General features: G+C 37.0%; 1 protein-coding gene across 11 annotated transcripts in view; it reads left to right on the top strand.

The window, feature by feature from the left end:
• The first annotated feature begins 17,575 nt into the window (after positions 1-17,575).
• The window catches only part of LOC124376731 (1-phosphatidylinositol 4,5-bisphosphate phosphodiesterase beta-1), a 93,995-nt gene continuing 89,853 nt past the window's right edge, over positions 17,576-21,717 (top strand). For all 11 annotated transcript variants that reach the window (XR_006923886.1, XR_006923885.1, XM_046835957.1 and 8 more), the window contains exon 1: positions 17,576-17,896. Coding sequence is in view for 9 of the 11 variants with exons in the window: in XM_046835957.1 (XP_046691913.1) it covers positions 17,798-17,896 (99 nt within the window). In the remaining 2 variants the exon portion in view is untranslated. The remainder of the gene's footprint in view (positions 17,897-21,717) is intronic.

The raw sequence follows: 21,717 nt of genomic DNA, 5'->3' as shown, positions 1-21,717 counted from the left end.
ATTGCTGCTAAGTGACAGTGGACAAAGGTGCTCTTTGTATGTAGGACAGGCAGGGCAAGGCTGAGCACTCTTGTGTTAATATTTTTAAAATATTCTACAGATAGACTTCTGCAACATCACTGCATTAGCACTGGGCCAGGTTTGCCGCAGCAAATGTTTGAAAATGTGAGATAATGAGATGTGGATTTTGGAGGACAGCACACAATTATATGCTCCAGATGGATGTGCTAGGCCATTGTGACACCAGCGCTTTCCCTTTTCAGAGCCTCGATGAAGCCTCCCCTGGGCCGAAAGTGCATAATGAGTTTATGTTAACTACAAAAAGGTCAGGGGCCAATACAGGCTGTGGCATTTTCTTTAAGGCAGAGTGTTGCAGTGCAGGTGCTGCCATGAGGTCATTCAGCCCCGGCCTGCCAGCACTCAGAGTACAGCCCTGTCAGAAAGCTAATGGAAACAAGGCACTGTTTGTTCTCAAAGTGCATCAGACTTGATTGATTCGGTGAACCAGACATGTCATCTTCTTGAGATATTGGCAGCAAGGGAGTAGATATACTTCAGCAGAGCTAAATATATCAGTATGTGTGCATAATCCCCTGTGTTGTTTTCATTTTGTGGTTATGCTGAAATTAAATTCTGAGGTAGACCTCTGTTCCGAAAGGTTTCAAAGGCTTGCGTACAGGATACATTAGGCTTTAAAAATGTCTTTTAAAAAAACTTAAGCTTATTTTTGTTTGAAAAAGTATTCCACCTCATAAAATTCCATCATAATAAGGTTCTGTTCATCACAGGGGGGCCTCAGCAATGTTGGTTCGCCGCTGGGGCTGTTTCCTGTATTTCATAACTGTGTAAACGGGCAAATGATAAGAAGTGAACAACATGAATGCCTTAATATTCCGAATCAACTCACTCATTCAGAATATTAATTTTCAGACTGTGTAGCTGACAAGTTGCTGTCATGTTAATATTTGTACGATTGACGTCAGGGGTGTGTGGCATGAAAGTATTTAATGCAGATTTGTTGCTTTGTGATTATAAGTTTGAAAACAGCCTATCAGAAGCAGAGTGAGTGATGTGGCATAGTCTGGCCCTCTTGCTCTGTTCTTCTCAATAGCTAATGGGAAGCATGTAATGACATCACCACACTTCCTTGTGGAAAATCCTCATTGGCAATAGACAGCAATGGAAAAAACCTCCAATTAATTACGCCTGTACTGTGGAAAACTTTAACTGCACTTTGTTGCTTTTACATAGGCGCAACATAATAGCTATAATGAAACAGAATTTCACATGTTCCCATAATTTAGCTGTTGCGTTTGCTTGAGGTTAGTGGTTAGCCATTAAACAGGAATTTCCTTTTCAAATAACATGTGAAAACTGCTGTGGATATATCCACTCCATCTCTAGGCCTAACCCTAACCCTAACCCTAACCCTAACCCTAACCCTTACCCTATACTGTTTACTCTACTATAAAAAAAAAAACGAGAATTAATACAAGTAGGCTCCTTTACAGGCAAAATTACATTCTCACAAATAAAACACTGTTGTTCAATGATATTCTAACAGGTCATTAAATAATTGTTTTCCAACTGTCCTGTGCTATATAATGAACCTAATTTAATCTTAGATTTAATAGACATTGTGTTAATCATTAGGGCAACACCTGCAGCTTAGTCACAGCAAGTGTCTTTGTTCCCACACTCGGTTGCCTCTCCTGCTCTCATCCTCACAGCATCAAGCTTGTGACTTTGTGGATGAACACCTGCAAAACACTGTGAGATTGTTGGGCAATGAGAGACCTCTGAACCTAGCAGGCGGAGGAGAACCAGGCCCTAGTTTGGCCCTGCTCGGTGTGGTATCACTTTGGTCAATGGGCCTGTTTTTGGCCGTGCTTGCTTACTGTTCCATGAAATGCTCCTCTGGAACTGTGCAAACTGCACTGAAACAGACCGGACACTGTTAGGCAACAGTGCTCCCTTTGTGTAGAATTGTCAAGGCTTGCCTATTCCTGATGTTCCTCCCTTTCTTCTGAACTTCAGCTGTGAGCAAACAAAAGCACACTCCAACACTGTGTGTTGCTATGCAGCTAGCCATTTTGGAATGTATGGCTACAAGAGTTGCCATTTTTACTTGTGTTTTCATTTATGTAAATAAAACTCTGACAGCAAATGAATAGCCCAAGATGACTGGAATGAAAATTATTATTGTTGAAAACAATATATCACCCATTACACCAGATTTAGTTACAGCTCATAGCTTTCAGAGCTCTAATCAAAACATGGTGTATATTCATTGTGTTCAGATATTTCACATTTCAACTTCTCTGAGAATTTTTTTTGTTTAACCATCAAAATGTTGGCCTATTTCCACCATTTTTACCACAATGGGAGCTAACAGCGGAACATGAAATTATTTAAAATCATTGTTCTTTTTTCTATTAAAATTAAAACATACTGTGACTTTAGTGAAGCAGACAACCGCTAACATCTAACTTTAAGAAAAAAAATAAATAAATAAATAAAAATAAATAAATATATATATATATATATATATATATATATATATATATATATATATATATATATATATATATTTATATTTATATATACAACATATAACGTAAATTTAAATATTATACAATGTATTGAATTTTTCCTCTGTGTTTAATCGTATTTAAAATTCACAACAATTTTAAGGTCAAAATTATCAGTATACATGCCGTGATCACAGGTTATAATATGGATTTACTATAGTTACACTACATCTGGTTGGATGACATTTTTTTTTTTTGAATGAAAACCAGTAGCACTTGGTTTTAAACCTCTTTTCACTTTGCATGATGGTTCCTGAGGTTGCTGTTTTTATTTCTTCTTTTTTTATTTCCAAGCACTCAGTGCCAATATAATTCAATTTCTTTATCCAAGTTAAATATTTGCTGCATGGCCTGTGGATCCAAATGCATTTTGAATGTGCACTACTGCACAGAAGACTTTAGCAGCGATGCTTATATTGTGCTGTACGTGACACTTATCTGCTATGGTGTAATTTATTTATTTTTTTATATTTGCTTGCTCGTGTTAAAATTTGTAATATAATAATACATTCATTCATTAGTTTTGGTTGAATAACTACTTACTTTTAAAATTTGGACTGGAAAAACTTGCCTGCAACAGTAATAACTAGTGTTCTCTAGAAATACATGAACACTCACAATAGGATTATTCTAATAATTATTATAATTGAGGTTTTAATGCTCCGGCAGTGAGATTTTAGAAGGTGGCCCATCAAGCTCCATAGATGTTCAAATATATTAGCTTGCATTAACCCACATCTAAGTGTGGGTATATATTAATCAAGCATTATAAAAAAAAAAGAAAATATCAGGTCAGACAAAATGTCCAAACAAGGGTGCAGTTAACAATGATTAAGCAAGAAAAGATGAATCTAACCATAGTGTAACTTGTTATGTAAGAAATAAAATGAGATGCAGTGCACTGTTATTTGTCGGATCATTACCACATTTACTTCCAATAACAGCTCCAAAATGTGTTTATTTCCCTTTAGACCACAGCAGTTTGCCAACAGTTACAACCTTTTACTGATTAACAAATGACACATCATCCATTTTATTTGCTGTTTCCATTTAAAGTTGTTGAAGGTTCACAAAAGAGGTTTGTGACTCATGAAGCTTTCTCTTAAAAGTAACATGACAAACAAAATGCAGATTATTACTGAGAAACTGAAAAACACTTCACCCTGAAGTTTATGAAAAAAAAAACTTCAATGTACAGAATTGTCTGATCGTTGTAAAATGTTTGAACTGGAGACTCCTTTCTTAAATGTTGACTAAATCTCACCATATCAGTGATTACAAACATATTTACTACATTAAATACATTTATGTAAGTTCATCATGCAAGTTTATTTTGATAATATGATGATGAATTACAGTATAATGAGTAGATTAATTTACTGTAAGCCTTGCAGCTGGAATAACAGTGAAAGTCAAGATTTAATACAAAATATATCATTATTCTCAGACCAATCAGAATTTTGTTTAGGTTTGTAGCCTACATATTTATGAAATATATATAATAAGTGAAGCAGTGAAGCAGATTTTCCTATCCCAAAGTAGGTCAGGCAAGCCATGTGGCAGGTGAGAGGGATTCTGTTTGTTTGCTGTTGGTCAGTTGGTCATCTTTTCCATGTAATTACAGGAATTTTACTCCACAGGCCATTACAGAAGCAGCTTTCTGTCACTGAGTTGATGTAAACCTGTGTATTTGTCCTGCTACTTGAACCTGGACTTTAAGCTTGCTGTGGCCTCTTATAGAAAAAAGTGTGCTCTAAACCTGGAAATTCTGACTAAAACATGGGGAACACCTCAGTCGACACACTCCAACTCCCTCCTTGTCTGATTCATAACTGCATCATGAAAATGCAATGAAATGTGTCACACCACAAAATGTCATTTGGAGACATCGTAAAACACTTGGGTAGGAATCACAACACTTGTTACATATAGACGGCTATTTATTAAAAAAAAAGTATATGGCCAATGTACAAGGACATGTTTATAGATGTTTGAGTTTGTTACGGTTAATGCCCTGCACTGTTTTTTTATGATGTTTCCAAGAAACAACTTGCACAATTTCCTAATTATATATGCATGTGTGAAAAAACCAAACCAAAACAAACAAAACATCTGCAATTCAACAGGTGCTTATTGGCATGAAGACTGTTCCATGCCTGAAAAACATCTGCATAGGTGGTCTTTCCCTCTCCATCTCTCTCTCTCTCTCTCTCTCTCTCTCTCTCTCTCTCTCCCTTATCCATCTCTCCAGGGCTGAAGAGAAGGAGCAGTTGATTATAAATACTGTGTGCTTCTCAGAGTTAGGGAAAAAAGACTCATATTTCTGGAGCGGTTTTTACCAGAGCATATTTTTATCATTGAAAGTCAACACAGATAGACCAGGCCTGCACAGCTGTGCCTCTCATTTGTTTAAGAGTGTACAAATAGGCCGACCCACACAAGCCATAAAAAGTGAAAAGAGGTTTTGCTCAACATGGCATTTTTGTCTGACCAGAGAGCAGCAAGACCACATTCCTAAAAGCAAGCACATTTTACCAACAAAGTAATAATAATAATAATAATAATAATAATAATAATAATAATAATAATAATAAACAAAGAAAACAAAAGAATGAAACCATGAGATTGAGAATTTGGATTTTGTTTGTTAAATAATGATGGTATATCATCCGACAACATGTATAAAACAACCTGTTATACATTACATTACAATTTTTTTGTAAATTAGTCTGGTTTCACCTTACCTACATATACAGCCAATAACTCTTTCCTATTCATGTCTTTCTAGATGAGTCACGACCAGGTTTAGCTTAAGTTTCTAGCTTTAAGCATGTAGTATACATCATTTGAGAAATGGACATGAATGACTGATATCTTAACCCTGAATGAGCTGAAATATCTATTTAAACATGAACAATCAATGTGATCCAAGTTGGGTTACTTAATTAAAGATAAAACATTATATTATAAAAAATAATGTATACTACATTATATACAGTTAATACACCACTTCGCTATTACTCGGAACACCTTGTCAGAAAACATTATTAACAGAATTTTATTTACAGAAAATAAATGTTACCAAATTATAAAATTTAGCTTTGCAGATTAAATGCATAGTATGAAACTCGCAAAACTTGTTGATCAGGGTGCAATTCCTGAGTCTGATGTGAGTTTCATACCACATGTGGACTTTTTTCATCTTGATCAGTATTCTGTCATTTGAAAAACATTGCACAATTCATAAGTAATATCACCTTGCATAATGCTAATAAGTTAACACATGCATTTGTTGTTTCTGGCACTAATTGCTGTCATTCAGTGTTTATTGGTTTGCCAAAGAAGCTAATGGACAGGCTGAGGCTTTATCAGAGCACTTCAGCCTGAGCTGTAACAGTTACACACAAGAGAGACACCTATCCTGGGAATATTACACTGGCTTCCAGGCAGAATTTAAAGCTACTAGTTTTTAAACAGATTAGCACTAGCATTTATTATGGATTGTCTCCATACGTTCCAAGCCGTTTATGAAGATCTAGTGCTGCAGGCTTGATCCGTGTATCCAAAGTCAACAAGAAAAAATGTGGCAAAGCAGCAGTCTGCTTCTAGGCAAATTAAAATGGAATGATTTACTAAATGTGATCAGAGAGACATCTATAGTACATACATAATTTGTGTGTGTACTATTTTATTTTTTAATACATGCTTTACGTGTGTGTATGTGTGTGTGTGTGTGTGTGTGTGTGTGTGTGCATGCATACACATGTATATATATATATATATATATATATATATATATATATATATATATATATATATGTTCTTCTTCTTCTTTCAGCTTCTCCCATTAGGGGTCGCCACAGCGGATCATCCTTCTCCATACCACCCTGTCCTCTGCATCTGCCTCATTTTACCCCAACCACCTGCAAGTCTTCCCTCACCACATCCTTAATCCTCCTCTTTGGCTTTCCTCTTTTGGTCCCTCCTCCTGGCTCCATCCTCAGCATTCTCCCATATATATATATATATATATATATATATATATATATATATATATATATATATATATATATAAAGAGAGAGAGAGAGAGAGAGAGAGAGAGAGAGAGAGAGAGAGAGAGAATATCACATGATAAATCAGATGATAAATAGAATATAATAGGTCAGATTTGGCTCTAAGGAGCACTCAGAATGGAAACTCTAAGCATTTGCTTTTCAAAAATCAGGAAACAGGTGCAAACATGTTTAACTCTCTCATTTCTTACCCTCTCTTTCTCTGCTCCCCTTTCCTTTTAAGCTCTTTCTGTCTCTCTTTCACTCTCTTTGCACATTTTTGCTCCTCCCTTCGCTTCAACCTTGAGAGTCATATCACTGCTTTAACCTGCCATTGTATCTAACAACATGTGTAAGTAAGTAAGTAAATAAAATGGAGTTGACTTTTGTAAGAGCTGGACATATATTTTTCAACAAATGTTAGTAATAAATGTAATTTTTTTTTTTTTTGTATTAAGGAATATAGAAATTTGTAATCAGGGTTTGAGGCGATTTTAGACCATTCTTTATTCATCCACCATGTTTTATTTGCTCCTGAGTAATTTGCAGTGGAAATCCCCCTGTCAGTTCTACAGCATAGAGGGTATATGTATATATGTCTAAATGGGGTTTCCCCCATAAGCCTTGTTTAAACGACATGCTTTAAACACTAAACTAGGTGCTAATGAACTGGGTCCTGACAAAGTTTACTTTCCTGGGTTGAGTCCCACTGTACAATGGCTTCATTCACTGGATCTCAGCCGTGGAAAGTGTCTGTAAGGTAATCCCGCAAGAGTTCGTGAGACCTTTCCGAATTCTCAATATGTCTTTCTCCTGACCTCCCTTTTGGTCCGTGCCAAGGATAACACTAATATACCTCAGCTGATACTAGCAGGCCGCATGAAGATTTGCATGCAGGAAAATGGCATCTATTCACGAATAGCTGGCATATTCACCGATGGAGGAAACAAACACCTCCCCTTGTGTGCCCTATTACTCACCCAGTGCACTTACAGCCTAAACATCAGAGTCATTGCCCTGTTAGATGTCTCCCAGGGCACCAGGCCTAAAGTATAATCAAGCAGCTTTTAAGTTTACTTACACATTCAGCCCCTGGGTTCAGAGTCTGGGGATGAATTATCTTAAAGTCTTGTCTTTCAATGAGAGGAACAGCTGTATTGGGATATGCTGTCTGTTTTGGAAATCTGTGTGAATTATGAATAAAATAAAACATGTTGAATGTCATAAGGGTACACAGGTTGTTTTTTCACAGCAGTTTCAGACTGGCTTCAGTCTAGTGGGAGCTGATTCACTAGCCATCTCTAGCTGAAACAATGCATCACCACTCAGGGGAGGTGGTAGCTCAGTGCTTAAGCCTGTTTACTTTGGATTGGAAAGTCACAAGTTTAAATCCCAGCATCACCAAGCTACCACTGTGGGGCCCTTGAGCAAGGCCCTTAACTCTCAACTGCTCAGATTGATAAGGGCATTTGCCAAATGCTTGCCATTAGATCTACTTTTTTTAATATGTAGATTTAATGTTCAGTAAAAAATGACTGAAGTTTCTAAATAGATGCTACTTTGTAAAAATAATGTTATTTTATTATCAGGTTAGTGAATAAAAATCTACACCTAGTTCAGTTATTTCATGAAGTAAAGAAGTGTTAGTGTTTTGTCTTGTAATAGGTCACCCAAAGGGTTATTTTGGTATCAAAACAAACCTTGTATATGAATGAGCAGTTTCTCAAATCATTTCCACATTTCATCTGTGCCATTAATGAAAATAAACACAACAAACAGAACAAAAATACATGCAAAGTCATTTGCTTTTGTGGTCAATTAACAATAAATCAAACAAAAATAACGGAAATTAAAGATGAAATGGTGACAATGCATGATGGGCACTTGTCCGTTATTAGTTACAGCAGATTTAGAAAGCATAACTAAACTGAAAACAAAGACCGTGTTTTGAAGGCTTTTCCTGATGGAGAGCACGTTTTTGCATTTAGGTTTAGCAAAAGACTGAGTTACCAGCTTACTCACATACTTTTTGTTCAATATCAGAATACATAAGAGTAAAATAAGAGTGAACGCTTACACAATTAAGATAAAAAAAAAGAAACAGTATATATTATGAGCTTTTTGCTCTGAGACATTTCATGGAGAAGTAATTTAATAGGTAAGATGATATCTTTATCCTTAAGGACAACTTGAACTTCACCTTTGGTATTACACTGGTTTTGTGTTTAGATGGCATTTCTTCTTTGTAGATACTGGTAAAATAAAACCTCTCCCCTTTCAGCTATCAAGGATTACACCTTGGTACGTCACTAACGCTTTACATGCAGGTGGCTGTTGAGCTTTATCAATGTTGGATGCTTTTGCTTTTCATCAGGATTTATTTTCAGCTCACAGGAAACATATGTAATCCATGGAGAGAGCAAAAAAGAGGGGGAGACCACAAACTATCTGGCAGATGACCTTTATCTAAACACATGAGTCTATTCATCTATATTTTTTATGTGCACGAGTTGTAGAGTGATAAAACACTGAAGCTCATATGTAGAGCTCCACTGTGTAATGGAAGTTGTTATACAGTAGCTGAGCTTCAAAGCATGTGCTATTTCAACATGTGATATCCGGTTCCAGAGGTGCTCTCTGTCTCCTGGAAGGATGTGGAAGGTAAAACTTGGGGTTTGCATATGGCAGTGGCTGTATTAATAGCTATCTAACCTTACAGGCTGCAACTGCTTATTTATATCAGATGTTTCCATGAGAGCAAGAGCTACAGGACTTGGCTGATTTTGATGGAAATTTAAGATCTGCGAGTGAACACGAAGATAATTGAAAATGCATGCTGCTCTTGGTTTTTTCTTACACGTTTTTCTTTCCTCCTTAAACTTTGCATGTCTTTGTGTGAATGTGTGTGTATTTTTTTCAGCATTACCCTTTTCGCCACATAAGTTGGAAACACAAACAAGCAGAAACATGGGTTGCTAAAGGCACCTTTTAAATGTATATACAATAAATACTGGAAATATAAAAGACATTAGTATTGGGGTTGTGTACTGGCACAGATATAGTCAAGTCAAAGGGCTATGTGTCAGACTTACTTTACTTTCTATACATTATATATACACTTCTATTGACACAGTGCAACTATTGCCAATATACTTATTCAGTGAGTCAAGTATTCTTTAAGCTCAAACCAACATGTGTTGCTTTATAGCTCTGGTTTGTGGAAATCTTTTTTAGCATTTAACCAGGCCCCAAATCCTGAGTTTTCTTTGGAAGTGGAGCATCTTATCATCAAAATAAAGCTGCATAGTAAAAAAAAAGGAGCTTGGTCAAAATAAAGCAGCTTGGTTAAGAGTGTTTAAATGTGTAGCTGGTGCAGGATGTGACACACCAGAACTTGAGTTCCGGTCTTTGACCTGAAAAAGCAGTAAAGTGGACCTGCACTCAGGTATGGGATAAGGTCAGATTGGAGCTGCATTCATAAAATAAAGGGAAAGGGGGAAAACAGCGGCCCGGCTTTTATGAATGGAGCATTGTGATGTGTAGCAGTCTTGTCGGTAAATGTTTTCAATTGCATTTGATCCTGTAGTGGGGCTGCTAATTGGTGAAGCATGTTTCCCAGGTCAGCATGGGGTTTTGTCCTCCTCATACACACACTCCTGTGTAGATGGCTTTAATAGTGTAGCCTAATAGGCAGCAATTCAGACTTTTACTGTACATTATTCAATCTCAGCTGGACAGCTATAGATTAGACATTGACTTTCTGAGGTAAGTCTTACTCATTGAAATACATTTGCAACTTAGCGTTACTATGAAAAGCTAATTTGTTGTGTTCTTGAGGTTATCGTTTACAGGATACAGCCAGTTAAATCAATACCTGTACCTAACCTCTTCTAAGACACCAGTCTTTATTTTTAGAGCCCTTCCGGTGCTTTTCTAAAGGGGTAAACACACAGATATAGTAAATCACTGTTTCAACAGCCCCTCTCTGAAAATGCACACACTGCACATACTTTTTCATCCACAATCAGGAAGTAGGAAATATTCTTATTAGTACCTTTAAGTGTTCTAATTATCACTCAGCTGAACACATACATCGACGTGTGTATAAGTTTAAAGACATCCTTTAAGTAGACTTCAATAAGGCTTGTTGTTCGGTCCAGCCTCACCCACAGATCTATACCTCCATCGTGTGGTTTCACCATGAATAACATCCAAGCATCACATTTAAAATATTCTGAACTCAGCATTTACACTTTTCTAGGAGCAATAGTAACAGATACTGCAGATACAGAAAGCTGTCAACTATTTAAGTCCTTCCATGTCACCCAATTTCTGAATTCTGTCCACTGTCTTCCTGTAGCTGACCACATCAAATTTAAGAAACTCATGCATGCCTATACAGCTAAAATGTGTCAATTATCACATTATACCCTACACCACCAGTTTTAGCATCGTGCAACTGGACCATTTCTAGGTTACGTATGTTAGCCTGGTTTCCTGAGGAAACGAGTCGCTGCATCAACAACGCTTTTGGAACGCTTCCACGTTGTCCACGCTCTGAATCACGTGTGTTATCAGTCCAATGGAAAGTGCTGCGTCACCGACAAGGTGGCGTCACAACCAGGAAGCTATAAACGCACATGGAGTGAAACTGGCGCTAGCTTCTAAAAACATGAAGACGCAGCGGCATGGATGGGCACAGCTAGGTTGAAGGACTGAGAGGCCAGGAGTGCCACTAAAGTCAAGGCTATAAACCTCATAAAGGTCAGTGGGGTGGACCAGCCCGCAGCGTTGCAGATGTCTTGGACATAAACAGAAAGATGGGGGGGCAGTGCGTTGTCTCTCGAGTTGCAAACAGAGACGCTATTTCCCGGTCCTCGTCCCTTGTCTCAAGAGGGTGTCTGCTTCCTCGTTTAAGTGGCCTGGGATATATGCTGCCCTCAAGGAGAGCAGCTTCCCCTGGGCCCACAGGAGGATCTGACATAACAGCTTGTACAGGAGGTAAGATTGCACATCCCCCTGGTGGTTAAAGTAGGAAACCATTGGCGCGCTGTCCAGACGAACACATGGTGGCCCTCGAGGTCTAGAAGGAAATGCTTCCATGCATGAAGCACGGCCAGCATCTCTAGGCAAATGATATGCCATGTGTGATGGGGCCTTCCCCAGAGAGCTTAGGCGGAGTTGCCACTCATGACCGCTCCCCAGCCCATGAGGGACACATCTGTCGTAAGTGTCATCGATTTAGCCAGTATCAAACAAATGTTGATATAATTTAGAATGTGGGTGCCCTGAAGTCTCAGCTGGGTCAAGAGTTTTATTCTATTTATATGTATACTGAGGTGCACAGTGCCCCTTCCTGGGGGAGTCCCCAGATAGCCTTGTATCAGGACATTTTTGCCGAAGCTCCTCTATTGTGGATAAAGGTCCCCAGACCTGTCAGATCACAGGGCTTTGGGTTTGAAAAGCAGAGCATTGCGACTTGCATTCCCCCCAATAGGGATCCTGTGTGACGCAATGCTTTTTTTTTGCACCTCACGATGCCAGAGGTGCAGGGTTGTGGATGTGGTTGGGGCTGTGCAGCCAATGAGAATCACCTGGGAGATACCAGGTGACTTTCAGTAGACACAAGAGTGGCTATGGACCGGCTAATTTGTCGTAGCAGTCTCTTTAGCTGCCATTAAAGCTAAGTCTGTGGCACAGCAAAGCTCTGGCTTCCTGACCACCCGTCGGTCTCTCATGTCTAACTCCCGTAGCGGGTCAGCCTGATAGCCCTGCAGCACAGCCATAGTGTGCAGACAGCCTGAGACTTGACTTGCTGAGGCATAAGTCTTGCCCACCATCGCCGAGGTAGTTTGCAGAGACTTTGTCCTTTATTTCTTAGGAGCTTGGTGGGCAGTGCCGAGGCCTGAGTGCTCTCTGCGAGTGGAGCATATGCGATAGCCGACTGAGCATGCTCTGCTCCCAAGCTAGTGACACACAAACTGTTCTTGCTTTTCATTCATAACAAATTTTAACCCCACCTTACCTTTTCCTTAGAACAGACACACACAAAGCGCTTCCTGAACAAACAAAAGCTAGCGATGGTTTCACTCCATATGCGTTTATAACCATGCATTCCATTGGACTGATTACCCACGTGATTCAGGGCGTGGACAGCGCGGAAGTGTCCATGTAAGGGAACCACCTTCCATCAAGACAGAAGAAAGACATCCATCAAGACTCTTCTCTGTTCACTGACCCCAAAGTGGTGAAATAAACTTCCCCTTGCTGTGCAAACAGCTTAGTCACTGGTGGAGTTCAAATGAGGTATTTAAACCTCTTCTTCACCAAACAGTTGTTTTGAGTTTCCAGTTATATTGACTACCCTCATTCAACAGTATTTTGGAAAAGTCTCTGAACAGGGGTGTCTACTAAAAGCTATTAATTTAAATTTTGCATTAATGTGAATATTAGCCAGTACAAAAAACACAAAGATAAATCCAAAAATCCCAAATGACCCCTTATCAAATGATTCCAATTTAAATGTAAATGTAAATTGTTTATTATAGTTTAATCAGTAATATTTTCACATTATTATAACAATAACAATTTTACCTTTGTGTAGATTATTAACTTAACTGGCTAATTTCTGTTTATTTTTTTATTTATTTTTTTAAGACAGGTGGACATAGAGGGTAAACCTGTGGAGCTTATTGTGGCCAAAGACCTCATACTTAGAAATAGAAATATAAACAATCACAGGCCTTATGCTTTAACCTGTTCGTAAAAATGTGATGTCATTTTTACTCACCATATAAATTCTTTGTTTGCTATTGAAAAGTCAATAAGATTACAAGCTTGTAAATTTGCACAGGAAACCTCAAACATTGGCAAGAGATCTGAGACTAAAACAGGACCACCCTGCATTTATATGTTTAAACCTTTATATCTTTCTGATGTTTTTCTTTTGTTCTGTTAAATTAATTGATCCTCACTATTTACATTGGCTTGAAGATGTGTAGCACAGCTTCATATCTGGAAAAAGGTCAGTACTGCTTGTGTATTATTTCAACCAATGCTTCTGCATGTTGTCTATATTTAAAAAGCCCACATCCACATAGATCCCATTTCTGTTTTGACTTTCAGGCCTCTGATATCTTTTAAGGTAAAAATAAAAAAAAAGGTAAAAAATATTTGCTGAATGCCCTTGAATGCTGAATGAATACTTACAGGTGAGTGCTCCACATCATGCATTTTTTTCTTTTCTGAGCCAGACTATTTTGTGTGTGTGTGTGTGTGTGTGTGTGTGTGTGTGTGTGTGTGTGTGTGTCTATATATATATATATATATATATATATATATATATATATATATATATATATATATATATATATATGGGAGAATGCTGAGGATCTAAAATGTTTTTATATTTTATCAGTATTAAAACATTAGTACTATTTAACAAATTTAGTTTTATAGCTAAAAAATAAATATCTTTAACAAGAATGCATTGCTACTAGTTATACAGTAGATGGCGGTAAATCATTATATAAGTTACAATTTAGGTTTCATACAAGGGTGAAATGCAGAAAGTATTACTCCAAAGAGAAATACGTTATAAAGTGACCCATTCCCAATAATACACTATATGCAATCACTTTTATCACTCTTTAATCTTTAGGATGGACCCGGCAACCCTGCAGCTTTGCGGTGATATTCAGATGTTTACATTCATTAATAAGGATTACAATCTTCTATTAGTAAAAATAATTAAAATCAGTACATTATGATGCTTTAATAGTTGTGTGTATTGCCCAATTTGCATATACAACAAATTAATCCAGATGGGTTTTTTCTTGGCCTCAAGGGTAACGGCTGTGTATAGAAATAATTAAACTTTCTATGCAGGATTGGTTTTATTGATTACATGTCAATGCCAGAATAATCTATTGGAGCTTTTTAAACATTCAGTCAGTCAGTCTGTCAGACAGCCAGATATGATAATACATCCCTTTTTGAAGAAAGGAAAAGCATAATATTTGAACTCTGACAGCTATGATACCACATAAATCCATGACAGTTGTGTTATTGAAATGGTAATGGGAAGTACTATAGAGATTATTATTACAACTGTAATTTAAGAAATAAACATGATAACTAACCAGACAGTTAAATAGATTATCTTAGTGAATATATTGAAGTAAATTTCATCAGCCTTAATCAAACTGATCAAGTCTGGACAATTCCATTCTGGAAATACTGGCTAGGTAAGAAACAGACGTGTTTTTTTAAGGTTATGTCTGATCAACAGAAAGAATCATCAGACAGAAAAAGAAGTAAACATGAGAAACATAAAGTGAATTGCATTTGAAATATTACCTAATTTCATGAGAATTGCAGAGAGCTTACCAACATTAATCATTAAAAATTCTCTTATTTAGGCTTTTTACCACTTTTGTACATTTTCCCTGAAATTACCACCTCTGCGTAGGTATCATTTGTGTAGTGGTCTATTGTTAAGTAGTGGATGGTTCTAGCATAAATGTAGCACATGCAGCAGCATTTTAGGCTTCTGAGTATTGTATACATATACTGACATTTTACTAATAAACAATTAGGAACCATGTAGCCCAGGATTTCTCTTCTCTTCTCTTTTAATATATAAAATTTATTTTATAAGTGTAAAAATAATTCAATCAATGAATGCAGTGTCATCATTAATACTGTGACATTAACTGATTGAATTACTCATGGTTCCTTTAATGACATACAAGTGAACAAGTGAACTAAATAATTTTTCATGCCTAAAAGCTTTCTTCATTAGAGTTTCTTAAAAGCATTTAAAATGTACAGACAAGAAAATGTACAGACAAGAATATCACAAGAATAAATTAATAAATACATGCAATGCAGGAAATTGTATGTTTTGTATGTACAGTGAGGAATTTGTAATACTTTGTTTATGTCTTTAACAGTGACTAGGCCCGACCTTTTTCTCCAAGTGTCTACTCTGTGGGAAAGAGCATTCTAACAATAGTATTACATCAGCTTTTTTTAGAAGACATTTTTTTAAACTAAACTTGAAAATGGGGCCATAAAAAAAAACAAGGCAGATTAAAATAGTAACAGAAGTTGTAAATGAGCAAAACAACCCTTTTTAACAACAGACAAAAGATTCACGTATTGTTAATTACCGCTTAACGATTCCTGGAGTAGAAATGGTTTAGCTAACACAAAGGTTGTGAATGCCTGCTTTAGTGTTTTATCAGTGACCAGTTACACCACTGGTTGGTTGGATGTTTTCAAATTGTGGACCCACATGCTATTATGTCAGTGTCACCACCACCACAAAATCAATATCTGGTCAGCAGTGGTCCTGAGATTTCTTTTCTTTTTACAAGGGGTGACAAACTGCATAGAAAAAAGATGGGCTACAGTCAGTAACTGTACTCTTCAAGATACTTACAATCCACACTTTCATAGTAGGTTTATGTTATAAACTGGCCACAAGGTCTATAAAATATACAGATTCCCACAAAACCTTTCTAATGAAGTATGCCCAGAGCACATACTGAACAATTTAGGATTTTTACATGATTAAATTAATAAATAAAAATATTTACCCAATTATATACATACAATAATGTTCATTCATTCATTCTTCAGTAACTAATTCATCCTAGACAAAGTGGATCAAGCATCTGTTTTAGGACACTCGCTGGATGGTGGGAGAATTCAAATGATGATTTGGACTTGTTTTACAGAAACAGAACCTAAGCACCTTGCAGTCATTGAGTTGACCATTAACTCCCCTCTATACCAATGTATTTTAGAGTCAAACATAAGGCCACCTGTTCAACAGCTAAAGCTTGACAGTGTCCCAAGCAGACTAGCAAATCTACAACAAAATGGCCGAAGAAGTACAAAATCAATGTGTTCCAAAAGCCCAGTCAAAGTCCAGAGCTCAACTTTTGAACTGAGATAAAATGAAATGTTGTGGTGGGACCTTAAGAGAGCTGCGGATAAACAAGTGCCCCAAAATCTCAATAAACTGAACTACAAGGATGTAAATTTGAATATTGTATATTTCAAGTATACAGTAGGTTTACTGGTCGGCGCTATCTTGTGTTATGTGTATTGTCTTGTGTTGTCTGTCTGTCTGTACTGTTGTCTGTCTGTTTGTACAGTTTTTCGTCTGCACTGTTTGCACTAGGTTGCACTTGATGCACTTTATGTAGCTTTGTGTTGTGTTGTAGCTCTGTGTTGTTTAGTGTAGCACCAGGGTTCTGGAGGAGCATTGTCTCATTTTTACTGTGTACCACTGTGTATAGTAGAAATGACAATAAAAGCCTCTTAACTTGACTTGACTTGACTTGAGAAGAGTGAGTAAATTTCCTTCACAACAATTGTGAGACACTGAGAAAGTCATAGAGTGCACGATTATTGAACTTTATTGCTGCAAAAGGTGGTGCTACAACCTATGGTTTTTCACACATGGGCTTGATTTTTGTAAAGAAATAAACAAAGACAAGGTTTAATATGTCATGTGTTGTTCATCTGAGGTAGTATTGACCTAATTCTTATACCTGATAAGGACCAAATGATTATGTCCTACAACAGAGAATTCAAAGAGGATGTACTTTCATTTTCACACGACTGTCTAAAAATAAAATACAAAAAAAAAAAAAAAATTATACAAAACATATTTTACACATTAACGCCAAAACATTAACCTGTGTAACATTGAAAGAAATCAATACCAAATAAAAAAATATATATTTGCTGGTTATTTGTATCAACCCAAATCTGGACCTGCATGAATATCTGTAGGACCGGGATGCGCTCGTTCTCACGCGGGGCGGCGCCACATCCCAGAGCGCGCGAGCCATGCGACGTTGCCTCTTCATAAATGGAAGCGCGCGCACATGCACTCACTCTCTCAATTGCTTCAGTTCAGCTCTCGGAGCTCGAGACAGCGTGCGAACCCCCCTGTCCAGCAGACCTGCGCACGAACCTGATGCATTATGGACACTAACGCGCTTCGGTTTCACAAGACTTGGCATTCAAACCCACTTTTTGTAATGCCTTAAGAGTTTTCGGGTGTTTTTTTTTTTTTTTTCCAGTGGACGATTAACTGACAGCTGTGCTTTTGCTGTAAGTGTCGGCGTAATCAGATGGCGGGTCCACAGCCGGGGGTTCACGCGCTCCAGCTCAAACCTGTGGCCGTACCGGAGTGTTTGAGGAAAGGAAACAAATTCATGAAATGGGAGGATGTAAGTACAAGCCACAGACGAATGCTTGGCAGTCTGAATACACTCTCATCTGTTGCACTCACATCTGTACGAGTTGTGCCAGTGTTCTCTGTAGGCAGATCATGCAGGCTGAGAGTTGGGGTAACTCAAACATTTTGCAACTTTAAGCATATTTGAGAGTAGATGCATTTAAAAAAAATTTGTAGTATGTCAAAACCTTTATAGTAGTACAAGTTGCTCAGCTGCTGGGTAAGAGCTGGAGGGTGTTCATCAGACTTTTGTATTTTGTTTTACCTGATGTGTGTTCATTTATTAGTTTGTGCACAAAAAAGCGTGTGTCAGTTTATTCAATGTCAATACATCACATCTGGGATTGAAAAAAAAGCATTTATGCAACCAGAATATGTTTTATATTATTATTCATAGTATTATTATTCCCCTGTTGTCATGCTGCAGCTGTAGAATTTGGGAATATTTTATGATCATCGTATCAAAATCGATATATGACATGCCTTCCTTTTACAGATGTGTTCACTGCATTAATCTAAGTATAAAGTCAGGGTTACAGGAAGAGTTGTGGTTCAGAAACACATTTACTGGACTGATTTGTGTTTTACTGAATGGAGGGACTTATTTTCCCATCACTTCCTTCCTAAAGCGACGATAAATCAGGTTGGAACAGTGCTTTCCTGTTTCCTCCCACTGGTATCCCTACAAGTCTGACTGGTTGCTCAAATTCACTGTCTGTTGAAGGATAAAATACTATCCATTCGAAGAGCTGTGAGGTGAGGACACACTCACAGAGAATAGTGATCCATCATGATTCGTTTGTGCTGTCTAATTGATAGTTATACAAAAGGCCAGTATCTGCAGATGTGTAAAATCAGGAGAGTCAGCAAATTCTGGAGAACTGAAAATAAAGATATGGAGATGCAGCATCATGTCATTCATAGGTTGAGTTGTGTGGTCAGTCTGCAGCAGTGTCTCAAGATTAGATTTCGGTGGCGCAGTTTGACATTAATAAGGACAAACAAAATTGAGTTGGGAGGCTATGCTTTCATTTTTGATGACGCTAAGATACTTCTTAAGTTATCCTCTATTAGGGTAACAAACAGTACAACCATCCAGCATACAGTCCAGCAATGACTTTTGTACAGTTTTAGATGTACAGCAGGTGCATTTCTTATCATTACCAAGGAACACACGGAAGAGCTAATATCATAAACCGTGGTTGCCAGGTTTCAACACATGATCTAGCCCAACTACATCACTAAAGGTCCTAAAACTAACCAAAAAAAGTCAGGGGGTCAAGTGAGACATCCAGAATGTTCTTTTTCTGATTCTTCTAAGTTTTTGCAAGGGAAACAAGGTCAAAGTGGGGAACACACATTTCTGATGTACAGATATTTTCCAATCCTTAATCCCTATAATTACCTCTTGCAATCTATGCAATATAGTAATTCAGTAACCAATTCATGCTCTTGAATCAGATCTTACAGATTTTAAAGATAATACCGCATAACGGAGGGGACGTCAGTCCAATCACAAGGCACCATGCACAAACACATGCACATATTGACACCTAAGTTTAATTTAGTGTGGTCAACCCAGTTCATTTTACATGGAGGTAAAATGGTAAAGAGAAAACCATTACTATTTCCAATAGGAATCTTTTTGCAATACAACTTACTATTGAAATGGTTCTTACAATCACTGAAACACTGTCTGCATTTTGCTTGTTCATACAGCTTATTTAATATGAAAAATAATCTTGGGTTGAAAAAAAGGTCCTATCATGGCAACCCAGTTTTCAGTAATCCCACATGCACTGGGGCAGCCTGATTCCTTTCTCAATGGGCTATTACATCTCTTGTTGCAGTTTTCATTCTTTACAATGAAGTTAAGTGGATCATAAAACATGATTGTGTAAACTCTAGAAAGAAGAACAGATCAAGAAAGCACCAGCTTATATTTGTCAATTAGAAGGAAGTTGTTATAGGCTTAAAAGAGGTCGTTAGTATTGTAGCAGAATTTTAAATATATGGATTTGTAAATGTGGTCGTTATGAAAATCAAAATTTAACAATCGATAACAAATGCTTACCATTGCAACCAATACAACCATTGGTTGTGTTTGTGTTGGTTTTTTGTCTCTCCAGTCAGTGTGTCTATAGAAAGGTTTATTATTACCATGTCGCTCTGCTAGGAGAGAAAAAATATGACAGAATCAACAAAGCACATAGCATCAATCAAACAGACAGACAGACAAACGAGACAAACCATGAACCTCCTAACTTAGGAAGGGATGAATTTGTTTGCTGATTTTGGTTCATGAACACAAATAAAATAAAAAATAAATTTTTACGTGATTTTAAATTGTCATTTTAATTCTTAAAATGACGCAAACACATTTGCCCTGGGGAATGACGGCTCAGTATCTGCAACCATATTTCTTTTGTTTGAATAGAAATCTGATAGAAATGTGGTTTTATTTTCGAGGTCAGAATAGCAGTCTGGCTTCACCTAAACATTTCCTTTCCTATTAATATTGGCTTGAGCTTTCTCAAAGCTCTTTGAGCAATGTTGCCAAGTTCTGCATATAATTTAGCAATATATTACAAATATGCAAATCAGAAATGCACTTCTGTTCACATGTTCCCACAAAACGACTGTGAAAGAAGAAATAGATTTTTTTAAATATGCTTTTGGATAATTTAAGTTATTTTTTGAGTTTGAGTGTGTTTGTTGTAGTGGGGAATATGTTGTAAACCTGGCAACCCACTCTATAAGCATTAACATAACAGCAAAATACTTGCGCAAGTGCTTTTTTGGCTTAGTTTCATTGTTTATTTTGTTTTAGTCTGGTGTGATCTTACTTTCCAAATCGGGCAGTTTTTAAAAAAAACAAAACAGAAGCTAACAGAATACTCGTCCTACTGAAAATATTTATGTTCATCATTTTTGGTTCAATATGAATTGTTCTTGTACAAACATAGTCATATATATTATAGACTTCTTCAATAAATGGCAAATAAGCATCAAATCACAGGAAGATTTACACTATCGAATGTTTTTCATTTTTATTAATTAAATAACTTTTTTGTGTTTATTGTTATAGTCAATGTAAGTCATTCAGCATCTGAATTGTTGTTACTATAAGCAAAATGTATCAGAATACATGTATTATTATATATGTATATTAAAAAATACGTTGTTTGAGTTTCAGTCAGAACTACCAATTAGAGTTTCTGTTAAAGAAAATAAATCAGCATCTTCTAAACAGTCATATATAACACTGGTGTAACAGTGTTTATACAACAGTTAGTTCTGGTCCACTGATTTGATTGGTCGAGCAGTGTTCCGAGAGGGATTATCTTTAGTAGCACTGCACTGAGAGGTTTCTTTGTGTGTACGACTCCTCTTGTCTGTTTTCTTTGCGTAAATTTCCATTTTAGCAGCAGTCCCACTGAAAAGGTTACTACAGTGGCGTTAGTGACATCATCATCATCAGACAAGGCGAACAATGCATTTTACACAAATATAACCTGTAATTAAAATATGAACGCTAGTCACATAAAGATGCAATGGAGGAAGGGAAGCTAAATTGACCAGATGCACCTTTAATGAGAATAAAGGTTTGTGAGCTAACCACCTGGCTAGTTCTTAAACCAACAATGAGTGTGGACCCTATTTTCTTAGCAAAAGAGACAAATTATATACATATATAAACTATATACCTATTCTGAAAATCTGCATTACTGGGTTACCTGTGCCCTAATCATAGCTGTGAAGATACTCTATTCTAGCAAGGTTGGTAATAAGCTAATAAAAGCTTAGCTGCTA

Source organism: Silurus meridionalis, chromosome 23 (assembly GCF_014805685.1).
Source record: "Silurus meridionalis isolate SWU-2019-XX chromosome 23, ASM1480568v1, whole genome shotgun sequence".
NCBI lineage: Eukaryota > Metazoa > Chordata > Actinopteri > Siluriformes > Siluridae > Silurus > Silurus meridionalis.
The sequence above is the reverse complement of the archived record's forward strand: the minus strand, read 5'-3'. Positions and strand labels throughout refer to the sequence as shown.